Consider the following 13484-nt stretch of genomic DNA (forward strand, 5'->3'; position numbering starts at 1 on the left):
CAATGCATTTTTTTTTCTCACAGGCTTCATCTGTATCATTGATTTAAAAAAGCCCCAGCTGTACTCTCAGCTTAGTGCAAGTGATTTACTGCAGGGTATGCCAGGGTGGCTGAATGAATTCTCTGACAATAGGGTCCATAAGAGCAACTGCCACCCTGTGCAGTTGCTGAGTGTGTCCACACATTGTGCGGAGCAGGCTAGCAGCAAAACTCTGCCTCCCACCCACGCTCCGGCCAGCAGCATAGACACAGTTAGCTTTCTAGCATATATAGAGCCAAATGTTGCTGCAAAAATTGAACAGCTTCCAGCCCAGTCCTGGCTTGCATCTGGCCAGCCTGGAGTGTGACAGGGGAGCTCAGGAGCTGGACGCAATGATCCTTGCAGGTCCCTCAACTCAGCACATTCTATGATTCTGTGACACCTGTTCAGGTAACTGCGGCCTAAATTAAACTCTGTCTTTGCTTTTATGATAAGGGCCAAGGTAACTGTCACAATAAAATGAAGGTTTCTGTGCTAAAAGATAACGGTGTGTAAAGGCAGTGGTGTACACCTTTCTCACAAAGTGGCTTTTCGGTTCACTATCCAAGCACATCTTCAGCTTCTACTTGGAGATATGTATAGTCACATAAAGGAGAGGAACAGGCAGCTCTCACAGGTCTTGCATCCTTTTTTGCAATTAATTTTAGATAAATCATGGAGTGTAACTTGATACTCCTTCCACATAGCACCGCCCCGAATGTAACGTGGAGTATAAACTGAAGAGATGAAGGACGTTTGTGCGATTGTACCACATGTATTGGACAGTGGCTTTTTTTGACAGGTAGAGCATTTGGTCATCAGCTCCTGTAATGTGTACCATCCTCCGACCTCTGGAGAGGATGAAGAGAGATGGTAACAATGAAATGCAATATTTGGATCTAATAGAAAAAGTAGTGTCTTACTGACAGCTTATGTCATGATACTGCTACTGCTGTGCTGTATAGTCTTTGCTTTGTAAGGACATCTTTTAAAGGAGGCTTACTGGATTTGTTAGTTCACTGATGATGTTTCTCTGTTTTTGGAAGCTGAGATGTAACACAGTGGTGTATAAAAGAAACTGTTAACTAGTCATGCATAAAGTATGAGCAGTCAAGTGACCTGGGAGGTCATGTTCTCAAAGTGAAGGCAAAGGCAAGAGCTGGGCTAACGAAGCTTTGTCTCTGTTGCTGAAGCTGTCAGCTTAACTGCCTGTGAAATCTGCCAAAGAGCCAGCTGTGGCCAGACGCATAGATTTCTTACACAGCTTGGTGCCTAATCTTGCGCTGGCTGATAAGTCCATGTGTTTGAGGTCAGCAGGGTTAGAAGCTGAGCATGTGTTTGTGTGTATGAAGGATGAGGTAGTTTTCTTTGGGCATTCTATCCATTATCCATTACTGTTTCGAAATTACCTGCACACCTGCATAGTTACACTAAAATAAAGTTTATTTATAAGCCTTCAAAATGTGAACAAATAACTTTTTACTGCTAGTTGAAACAGAAGGCTTACCTAGAAAAGGGAAACTGCTTCTATGTAAGTCTCTGCTGTAAATAACTATAACAATTTGGGGATCATGTACCAAGACAAATCATTACTGTAGGTTTGTATATTAAGATTTTCTTTAGTATTAAATTTTCCAGGTTTGCTTGGGGGGTGGGGAGAAGTTTTAGCCCTATAATTTTGCTTTTACTTCAACTGCAATAGCATGCTCAGAGCTTTAACTCCGAGCTATTAATTTGATAGAAAAGTAAGTGCTGAAATATGCAGCTATTCTGTTCGAGATTCATCTGTGCAGTTAAATTCTTACTAACAAGATTTTAAACGCTGCTAAATGTACTTACATTCTACAATGAAAATCACTATGGAATTAAAATGCAGTTATTTTAAATCACATTTTTCTACCTTTCTTCTAAAAGGCTTCATTTTTTTTTAAAGTTGACATTTTCAGACTAGGGTGTTTTGATTGTAAATCTGTATCATAGCTCCAACCTGCCAACACCTCTGCCTATCAGTTCTTCACATTAATAGTCACTGTGGAGCCAACGGAGATTTATTCACTTGTTTGCAAGATGTTTTCCTTAGGCACTTGAGTAAGTAGTCTCCTTTTCAAAGCTACATAAATCCTGCAGCATCCACTCCATCCAAGCAGAAGGATTCCCCACTATAAGTAACCTTGTTTAATTACAATCTGATTTTTCAAAGCATTGGTGGAGCAAGAGCTGAGATGGAACATGAGAAGTTGGACACTAGTTGCAAGTGTTTTCTGAGATGATAGGAAATAAATATATCGTGGAAAAATTCCTATGAGGTTTTTGTTTCATTGAGTTGTAAATCCATACCAATTTTAATTTTCTTTAAGCTCTGAAGGGAATTGTGTCTATAGAGTGAATCTTTCCATTTCTGGTCATGTGGATTTTTCAAGCCAAAGCAATGATTGTGCCTGTAGGTGGTTTTCTCATTGTGCTTCAAAACTGTTAGCATGTGTTGGGTTCAAAAATCCTCTCTTTTCCTTAAAAGAGGAGTCATAGAATAGAATGGTTTGGGCTGGAAGGGACCTTAAAAATCACCTAGTTCCAACCCCCCTGCTCTGGGCAGGGACACCTTCCACTAGACCAGGTTGCTCAAAGCCTCAGCCAACCTGGCCTTGGACACATCCAGGGATGGGACACCCACATATTCTCTGGGCAACTTGTTCCAGTGCCTCACCACCCTCATAGTGAGGGATTTCTTCCTTATATCTAATCTAAATCTACCCTCTGTCAGTTTAAAGCCATGTCCCCTTGTCCTATCACTACATGCCCTTATAAAAAGTCCCTCTCCAGCTTTCTTGCAGGCCCCCTTGAAGTACTGCCAGGACACAATAATGTTTCCCCACAGCCTTCTCTTCTCCAGGCTGAACAACCCCAACTCTCTCAGCCTGTCCTCACAGGAGAGGTGCTCCAGCCCTCAGATCATTTTTGTGGCCCTCCTCTGGACCCACCCCAACAGGTCAATGTCCTTCCTGTGCTGAGGGCTCCAGAGCTGGATGCAGCACTCCAGGTGGGGTCTCACCAGAGCAGAGCAGAGGGGCAGAATCACCTCCCTCAACCTGCTGCCATGCTTTTGATGCAGCCCAAGATATGGTTGGCCCAGGATGTGGTTGGTGAGGATAAGGATGGAGTCCTTTTTAATATTAATAAAAAGCATATTTAAAAGAGTCCGTTTTTCCTTAAAAATTTAATACAAGTTAAACTTTGTTTCAGGTTTTCTTTCTTTGTTTAGCTATTTCCAGATTGCTTCAATAGGCAGTAGTTCCTTTCACTCTACGAGGGAATTCCTTTTTTTTAATCAAGGGTGAGTTAACAGCCTCATCTGCCACAGCAAGTCAGGTGGAATCAGTTAGTACATCTTCGGATATTTGCAACACCTACAAACAGGCAGGGTCAGTTGAAAACTTCTGTTATGTCTGTCCAGGGTTTTAAAATAAGGGATTCTTGCAAGGGATTCAGTCAAAATTCTACACAGGTTTCTGTTTCTTTGTCCTAATATTAAATTTTTTCTTTCCTTGTGGCAGGGGGTGATGCTTTACGACTCGACACACTGTTGGAGTGGTGGAGAGAAAAGAACAGCACTTTTTGTTCTCGACTCATCATTGTTTTAGACTGTGAGAACTCTCAGCCTTGGGTTAAAGAAGTAAGAAAAGTAAATGACCAGTATGTTGCCGTGCAAGGAGCAGAATTGGCCAGAGTTGTAGACATCGAGGAAGCAGACCCTCCACAGCTCGGTGACTTCACCAGGCAATGGGTTGAGTACAACTGTAATCCCAACAGTAACATCAGCTGGTCCGAAAAGGGACGTACAGTGAAAGCGGTGTATGGTGTGTCAAAACACTGGAGCGACTACACTTTGCATTTGCCAACAGGAAGTGATGTTGCCAAACACTGGATGATGTACTTCCCACGTATCACCTATCCATTAGTACATTTGGCAAACTGGTTTTGTGGTCTCAATCTGTTCTGGGTCTGTAAAGCCTGTTTTAGGTGCTTGAAAAGACTGAAAATGAGTTGGTTTCTTCCCACAGTGCTGGACACAGGACAAGGTTTCAAACTCGTCAAATCCTAATTAACAACCAAAGAGAAAATTCAGTGAGAGTTCTGGGAACTTTCTCACTGTACCATACTAACAGCTTTTTATATGACTATTTTTCTCTGAAAAAGTCTGCTACACTCACCTTATTCAGCTCTTTGAGCAGCTACGGTATATGCAACAGCTAGAAACTGCAATCTTAGAAGAGGGTAGGTCTGTGCTATTTGAGTTTTGTTACTGGTCTGTATGTACATATATAAGAGACTTATTTAATATGACTCTGCATTTTGAAGACGGTTTACATGTTCATATGTGTTACTTAAAACAGCCTCCGTTCGGAGTCACCAGCTTGATGGACAACAGCTCCTGTGAATGTTACAGCATGCTTATTTGTCATTTATATCCACTATGAGGTTCAAATACAGGAAAGGAACCAAACTAATACTCAAGTCAATTTATACGTCCTTGAAATTACACGGTGGGGTCAAGGGTATTATAAAACAGCACTGAGCCAAAAAATGAAAGAGAAGAATGAATAGCCATTGTAGGTAAGTAGCTACCAAGAATCTTTAGTGTTATTTGCTTTTACATCTTCAGCCCCTGCCTCAGCTCTCTACTGCGATCAGTAGAAATTCGCCACAGAAATCAAACAAGGAAATTAAAATTAGACAAACCCCTAATGTTCTGATACTGCTCAGACGATGTTCTCTGAAGTGCAGTTTTTAGAACTTTCAGTGTTAGTTTCAAAATTCAATTTTTAAAATATTCCCAGTAGTTAATTCGTATATAGAATAAAAAGTGCACTGGGAGTTTTCCCCTCACCCATTAGGGTGGTTCTGTCTTTTCCAGGCTCTTACTGCTTTATAATTTGGAAAGCTACCCTGAAGAAAATATAAACAAAACCCAAGGAATTTAATAAAGAAAATAAACCGTAGATAAAAACTGGAAATACAAGTGCTGCCTTGCTTCCATGTTTATCTGAAGTCTTTGCTGTGCTCAAGACCTTGATTCTGTAAAATGCTGAGTACAGGGTTGGACCAATGAGTTCATTATCTATTAAAACCACGAGAAAAGTTTGTCAGAAAGAACAGATTATTCCCTTAGGACAGCACTGAATCCTGAGTATTCCTCAACTCTGTTCCCAGCAACAAGGTCCTAATCTTAATTCTTCCGCTTACAGAGCTGGCTGGGACTCTAGAAATCCTGCCCCAGCCTTTCCTCTTCAGTCAAAGAAGCTGCGTAGCTTTCAGATCTCGTTTTCTGAAGTGCAGAAAATAAGAAGTGAAACAGCTTAAGTGGCAGTACAATTTGTGATGGGTTTTTTGCATGTTTGTGCAATCCAGACCTAGAGTTTAGGTTTTTTCTGTTTCCATCAGTATTTGAATAAAAATGTTAGGCATTGGCTGATATTTGTCTAAAATGTAACTTATTAATTTTTTTATTTAAGTACATGAAAATACTTTAGGAGCTCTTTAAGTCTTTGCCATCAAGGGTTTTTCTAATTCCATTTGAACTTTTTAGCCAGCTGAGTTAGAGAATCTGCTAATACTGATACCTGTTAGTAAATCCAGAAGATAAAACGTGCGATTAAATCATGAGATCTGCAATAGCCAGAGTAATTTGCACCCTCCAACTTCAAAATGGTGATTCTTGTAGGATTTACAAGTGACAGCCACTGAGTTTCATTAGTGTGTTATACAACTTTGTTTAGCAAGACACCACCCCCCCACCTCGCTTTGCCTTTCTCCATCCCGTTCCATAAAGTGAGAAGGGGGTAAAGAAGTGAGAGCTGAGATGAGATATCCTACCAGGACTCAGTTCCATTGGGTCTTCTCTAAGTAAATGCTGTGATTGCAGCTCTGTCACGGATTCAAGAGGTGGCAGTTCTCAGTAAGGACAGAGGGTAATCTCACCATCCAACTTCAGGCATCCAACTTAAGTTCCTGACATGGGAGCCTGAGGTAGGAGTCATCTCATTTCAATCGAGATGTCTGGAAGCTAGACACCGGAATCCTTGCCAATGACTTGAAGTGCTCCACTGCTCATTAACAAAGAGAAATAAGTATTTATAGAGGAAGACGCATTTGGTCTCTCTTTTAGGATTAATTTCCCCATGGTTGTGCCTAATAGATTGGTTTTGTTTTTTGCTTTTGTATGCCAAAGGTCAAGCAGACAAATCCCTTATGTCTGTTTAATAACCTTAGAGCACTTCTGTTCTAAGTCACCCTCTGGAGCCTGGGCTGGGTACATAAGCTCCTCATTCAAGCACGTAAATTGGATACTTGAATTTAGGCTGAACGAGCATCTGTCGGGTTGCAGAAAAGCAGCACTTCCTTCTCTGCAGAAGTAATTTCCAGCCATTTCTGGCCAACAACCCTTGAGTACAGAGAAAAAAGTTTGCATAAAGGCGATCATTTGGTTTGTGAACTCACCATTATTCTAACTGTTATTCCAGTAAAAGTTCATCTGACTGCATCATAAACTCTCCCAACTTGAGCACTAGAAATTTTTAACAAAGCCCCCACTGTAATACCCGATAGTCACCCTGTGAACATTCAAAAGTCAAGAAGTTAATCCTTTTTGTTTTGGAAAAGCTTTGAACATTGATCATAACACTTCTTGCTAATTATAAGGCATAAATCTTACTCTGTACCTGCTACTGTTACATTTTTATGAACATCATCTATAACTTTCTCTTCATACATCAAGGGGAACAGGAAAAGGGTGGGACTCCTGACCTGTCCTGGGACTGTGAGAAGACTAAAACGGAGTATCCCTTCTGCAGTGCAGTGGTGGGCCTAGCTTTGGCCAGGACAAACGCCAACAGTTGGTGCTTATCTTTTGCCTCTGTTTATTAAATGGTTTCCAGCTTACTTATCAATCTGTTAGATTTTTCTCTAGGATAGGCTGGGTGATCTTTAGCAGTTTGCTGAAAGTTAGATAAAGAGTCAGCTAAAAATGCAGCAAAACTTATTTGCAAAACTAATCATGTGTTTGCAGATTTGTTTCCGTTTTCTCAATTGAAGAACTCTAGGTTTCTGAATTTGAAATAGTTTTAACATGAGCGAAGGATTGCTACTTTTGATTTATTTAATTTTTTTTAAATAGCAAAGGCATGGTGAAAATGCTGATTTAAACTAAAGGACTTGTTTACAGCCATTCAAAACTGTAAGGCCTTTTTGGACAAAGGGACTGTCTTGTGTGTTTCAAAACAATATAACGCAGGGTGTGGGATGATAAGCCTCAGGAATTCAACAGTTCTAAGTCCCTCCTTCTACACCAACTAATATCAAGGCGTCCTACTGTGACCCACGCTCCCAGGTGGAGTCCTCCGGCTCCTGGCACTTGTGCACCTCCGTGGCCTCTGCCCAGCCCTGGGTGCGTGCCTGAGGGGCAGCGCACCAGGAGCTCCTGCTCCCACTGAGGAGTTATCCCTCCGCTGTTCCCCGCGTGAAATACAGGGGCAACGCCTCAAGAGAAACTGAAATCTTAATTCCAAAGAATGTTACGTATGGTATCAGTTACATAAGAGTTGATTTTCTGTAGTGGTAACTTGCTTAGGAATTAATTGGCTGGATGGAGAAAATCTAAACTTTGTTTTAGAGGCTTCTCTCTGTACTGTATATCAGGCATTTTGTTACAAAGGTTGTTATAAATTTATATCACGACAGTAATTTTATGTTGACTTCATTTCATTTACCTCCTGTATAGTATCAGCCTTGCTGAAACATGTAGATGCACTAAGTCCTACAAACTTAAGTCTTTAAAGGAATTGAAATTGCAAATTCATAGTAGTGTGTTTCTCTGAACAAGTATTGGGGAAAAAAAAGCCATTCTTCTTCATTTTTGCACTATGAGAGTTACGTATTTGCAGTTTCTTATGCATTGTATGCCTTGTGAGTGTTGTTGTCCCGCCTTCAGTTCAAGTTTGTCCCAGAAATAATTTCTTCACCTCTATTAAGTTTTCCCTTTATTTTGCAAAGGCATAATTAACATATGCTAGCTGTGCTGTGCTGTGAAGCACCTCTATTGCCGGCAGCAGACAATGTAACTGGGTTAAATTTCTTGATTATAAATACTTTTTTGTGGGAGGATTTTTACCGGACATACTGATTTTAGATCTGTAAATAGATTATTTTTTTTCATGTATTTGTGATATTGCTTAAATATATTTTGCTGTTTGGGATGCTCATTTCCATTTCATGTTTTTGTTTATGCCTTGATCATTTCCAAAATTTCTGTGTTCCCTCTTGAATTTTTCTGTACAGCTGGTTTCAGAGTATTTCTTTTAGCTAGAAATTGCAACAGAGTTTACTGAAAATGCTCTAAGGATTATCTGTAATTTAGCAATTTAATGGAAATTAGAGCTATTAGCTTAAATTATTAACACCTTTCCCCTTGTCATTTTTTTTATCGCTTAGTCAACAAGCTAGTAAAAATGTTCTTTATGCTTTGAGACGTTATTTTATAGAGCCTTAATTCAAGACTTCATTTACATGAGTAGTTGTATTAGTCAAACTTGTCATCTCCAGTAAGGTCTGACTCTAAAGTTAATGGAGGGTTCCTGTCTGAGAGACCAAGGCTGGGAGAGCAAAGCAGAAGGACACCGACACTGCCGGACACCGAGGTCAGATCTGCACAGCTGCTCCTCGCAAACTGCCGGGGAGGTTCCTGCACTCCCTACTCATGAAGCAGTCCCAGCATTACTCTTCACAAGCTGGGGCTGAGCTGTGCGCCTCTCAATGGAGACTTCGGTGGGAAACGGAGGAGAAGCAGAGCTGCTGCTGTGACGAGGGGTGACGGGCATGTCGGTGGTAATCCAGTGTCCAGAGCTGCCGAGAAGGGCACTGTGCCATCAGCAGCGCTTTTAACACATCAACTCCCTGAGTACAATGAAGATTTAGTGGCACTTTCTTCTTTTTTTAACAGAAGGAATTCACTTTTGACTTATCCTTCTAATTCATGATTGAAGCCATTACTGTTGCAATTTAATAATCAGTGTTCCTTTTTTATTAAATTTCTGTAGATCCTTTCTGTTTGGTTTCAAATCCAGAGGTAACCTGAGAGGGTGACACAGCTCGCCCTCAGTGGTGCCCTGCAGCCATTCTAAGTCTCTTCGAGTGGAGTTAGGCAACCCAAGGTATGTCTGCATCCATGGAACAAGGGTTGGGGTTTTTGGAGGGTTTTTTGGTGACCTAGGAAATAAAAGTTAGTGTAAATAGACAATTGAATGTTCAAATAATATTTCTTCTTAGGTGCTGTTATATATTAGTGTTGGAAAACAAGTGTAGCAGAAACATTCAAGCACATTGATTTGGAGCAAGGAGTGCGTAAAGGCTTTGATCGGTGTGACCTGCTGTGCCAGCACTGCGCTCAGCCGGTCTCCATCGGCTCTTGAATACATTGCCCGCTACCACTGGGGAGAAAAATACAAATACGCCTCTACCGCTGTATCATACTGGAGACCGGAAAGCTGGATCCAATGAAAGCTGTCAGTATTACAGAGCTCACCTTGAGAGGTTCAGGCCCAGAAAGAGTACAACGTCCTCACACAACCAGATGCACGCCTGAGGCATCTGTGAAGGGTTGGTCACCCTGCGAGGCAGCAGTCAGACTCTTCAGGATACTGAGTAGGAAGCTCTTCCCAAGAGGGGCCTGCAGCATCCAGCTGCTTACAGCCAGTGACATGGAAATTTAAAACTGCACTCCTCATCAGCACCGAATCATTTCATCTGTATAGTAATTATATAGCCACTTCAGTGTATCTTGAAACATTCTGGGGTCCTACCTTGGACACTGCTCTGCACGGAGCTAGGGAACTGCCAGTGCTGACTCATGCCAGTGCTGAAGCTGAGCGCAGCCAGCTCTGTTGATTACAGAGAGTTCTATAGTTAATAGCTGCTAAAATAAATCAACGTGAACCTGACTTTGCCATCCCACAAATGCAAAGCCAGCACACCGTAAGACTGTGTCAGGAGTCTAAAACAGACAACTTGGCTTCCTTTGCAAATCAGAGAGAACAGCCCGATTCAGAGATTGGCAATAGCCGGAAGAGAAGTAGAAACTTCATGAAAAAAACGTTTGCTTTATAAATTGTGTATAAGGTCCCTAGATACCATGGTACTGAGTACATTATAAATGCATAAGAGATCCATTAAGAGAGATGGGGAGGGGGGAAAAAAAACCTGACAAATGAGGTTTATATAGCTGAAAGCCCTAAAGATTTCTTCTCTCGCCTTGCAAAAGAGTATAAAGATTTTTAGCCTGAGAGAAAGGTTACTTCTTTTCCTAGGAAGGAAAGGGCAGAAGAAAAGGAAGAAAAAAAAAAGCAGCCAAGAGGAAAAGAAACACTATCGGAGAGGTCAGATTCAGCACTGTGGCCAGAAGAATGGGCTTTGCAGACCTAGAACTAGAGTGAGGCTTCAGAACTGAACCGGTTTTGTTTCTTACAGAAGCGGCCTGTGTGTACTATCAGACTGTCTTACCTTCCAGACCAGGGCAGCGGCATCCAAACTGCCTACCTAACATGTCCCACACCAGCTCCTAAGGCCTGTCAGGGTAAACTGTCAGCCCAGCCAGAAGTATGCTGTGGCCCTTCCTGACAAACCATCAGGATAGACGGGCAAATTTCCATTCTGGGCTCGTGTCCTGGCACCATTCAATTTACCATTATAAAGATGGCTTCTAAAAAAATTGTAATTATTATGGTTTTAATACAGTGCCTCAAACCAGGTAATGGTCTACAGCTACAGCTGGCCGAGAAGTGAGGTTTTTATAGTATGAAGGCAACAGTGCATGCTACATACCCTCAGGCACTTCCCCACAGCAATATTTGTGCATGAAACATCTGCTGCAGCACTGAAGAAGGTTCCCTCTCTTCTGGCATCGCTGGTGAGGAAGATGGCTCAGACCATTGAAGCCAGGGCTCCACATCGGTTCATTTTTCCTCCCAGATGAGGCTCCAGATGCTTCTCTGGATGAGGGAAAGTGGTACCTTCCCTGCTGCATTTGAAGGTTTCTAATATCTAAAATTACTCAGGGAAGTGAATTACTTAAGGATCGACCACGTTCTGATAAGAGATTTGATGAATGCAGACAGAATACAGTGCTGGCATACACAGACAAGGTATGTCAACTTCAGGAGGATGGAAAGCAGGGCTGGAAGGGGAACAGGAAGGGAACCACATCTTGCTTGCCTTGCACCCAGATGTACCACAAGACTGCTTGATTTAGGGCAGGAAGTCAAATATTTGGTAATGCCTGCTTGTTTGGCATAGGTGTTTAAAAATAGTAAAATTAAGATAACTACCAGGAAGGCTTCAGATGACTGACCTACAGCCTGCCTGACGTACGATACAGAACGTGCATACCGGGCCAGCACTCAGGAGATCACCGCTATCTGAACAAGCCAGAACAGACTGGTTCCACCCAAAGACAAGACGATGTAAGCCATTGGACCTGCTTGCTCTTTATGCAGAAAAATCAACACCAGAATTAGCTGTTGGAGACTTGTAATAGACGTACACAGTCTTCAGGCATATCCAGTTCTGGGTAAGCGGTTTTGTCCTGCTGTCGATGCCAGACTTGAGCTTAGCAAGTGTGGGGCTCCTATGAATCTACTCTAAGGTTCTAATTCATATTACAAAACTGTATTGTTTAGAGACAACTTCTGTGAAAGGGGAAAAAAAAACAGGAACCCAAACTCATCTGAAAGGCTAGTACTTACCTGGAATTCATTGCTGGGCGTCAGCTGCCCTGTGGCCCTTCTGAGGAAACAATGAAAGAAATTGATGGCAGCCAGGAAACTGCTATGCACAATTGCACAGTGAACTGTTGCCACTGGAAAGTTAGTAGCTCTCACGTGTTGTACCCTGGAGAGAAGGTTTGTTGGTCATGGTGTGGTGCTAGATAGCCAGTTGCAGCTGGAGTACTGTTACCGTAGTTCATTTTCTAATTCTTTCCACAGCTCTTCACTAAATAACCGTAATAGAGAGTTAAGCTGCGAGTCCTGCCAGAGGGTGTTGCAGATGCTTATATGGATTAAAGAGATCTAGGACAGACTCGTGGGAGACAGCTGCACCGCAAGCTCTGAGACACAAAGCTAGTAACTCAAGTTCAGGACTCCTCTCAGCTACAAAGCGCTTGACCCATTCTTATGGCTCGTCCCATGTTTGGCCACTATCAGAAACACAGCACTGGACCAGACCCGATGCAGCTGCTTTCACTTTACATTCTCCATCCCTTTAAAAGCCCACAAATGGCCCCCCAAGACCAGCACGCTCTCCGTGGTTGCCAAATAGTGTCACCTCAAGGCTGACAGAGCGTGTGAGAGGGTTCGTAGGTATCTATTTGAGGATCTCACGATCTTTAAGATCAGTCAGTAAAATACCCCAGAACCATAAACTGTGAAACTTTTAATTTTTAGGTCCATACTAGATTGTAGAACAGACACTGACCCCAAATGCCCACAACTGCATCAGTGTGCTGATTTGACCTGTAATGTCAAAAACTGAAGAAAATACCACCACTTTGAGGAGAGAACACATCCCCTTTTTGCTGCCTCTTGTCTTTTAGCTACAGTCGCTGGTCTTCATATTTCCAGCAATCCTAGGATGGTTTCAGTTTTGTTAGTTACAGTTTTGATGTCTTCAGAATTTATGAGGCACTCAGCTTTAGACTGCAAAGAGGAAATAAGTCAAAACTGGTCACAAAGCTGTCAGTTCACAGCTCGTTCCAGCTCATCCATCTTTCACTTTTCATTTATTTATTTGGTTGTCTTTCCCACAGCAGAAATCCCCAGTTTGAGTGCCGTAGCTCAGCTACAGCTCCTATTCAAGCCACCAGATTTACCCCCAGACCCCACTCAAATGAAGCCATGATGAGAACCGTGCCACCAGAGGGCTGGGGAATAACCTCCAAGCTTGCAGGCAGCAAAGTGCCCCAGCACTCATGTGGAAGCATCCTGTATCTGCACAGCTCCAGACACCCATGTCAGTGCTTCTGCCTGTCCTTATAGCCTACAGATAAACATTGGTTTATCTACTGAAAAGACAAAGGGAGACATAACATACGTCAAAACCTCCTGATTTTTAGGATACAAAGTAGGACCCAGCTAGCACACTTCCACCCAACATCATCCTGCCACCTAAGCAAATCCAACCCAGCTTTTAGCCATCTGTTAGAGTTTCCTCAGCATGCAGAAATGGCTCCTTTCCTCACCCAAGCTGTTTGCAGCCTCACATGCATTGACCAGCAAGCCTGCGCATCTGGGTGTGCACAACGCTAGAGGAGAGGTGCCCTCCTGAGAAACCCTGCTGGCCATTGCCCTCCCTTGGGGGGAAAAGGGGGCCAACCCCAGAGCCTCCACCTACTATGAGTGCATGGTGTGAAGATGCAATGCTGC

At 42.5% G+C, this 13484-nt stretch overlaps 1 protein-coding gene across 2 annotated transcripts in view; it reads left to right on the forward strand.

Annotated features, from left to right (window-relative positions):
* Positions 1–8273, forward strand: part of TMEM168 (transmembrane protein 168) — a 29274-nt gene extending 21001 nt beyond the window's left edge. Inside the window, exons 4-5 of one of the 2 annotated variants that reach the window (XR_010372207.1) lie at positions 3570–4629; positions 6791–8273. Coding sequence is in view for 1 of the 2 variants with exons in the window: in XM_064447308.1 (XP_064303378.1) it covers positions 3570–4117 (548 nt within the window). In the remaining variant the exon portion in view is untranslated. Of the gene's footprint in view, positions 1–3569 lie in introns of both variants that reach the window. The other variant, XM_064447308.1, reaches the window with a different exon arrangement.
* The last annotated feature ends 5211 nt before the right edge of the window (positions 8274–13484 follow it).

Source organism: Phalacrocorax carbo, chromosome 1 (assembly GCF_963921805.1).
Source record: "Phalacrocorax carbo chromosome 1, bPhaCar2.1, whole genome shotgun sequence".
Lineage (NCBI taxonomy): Eukaryota > Metazoa > Chordata > Aves > Suliformes > Phalacrocoracidae > Phalacrocorax > Phalacrocorax carbo.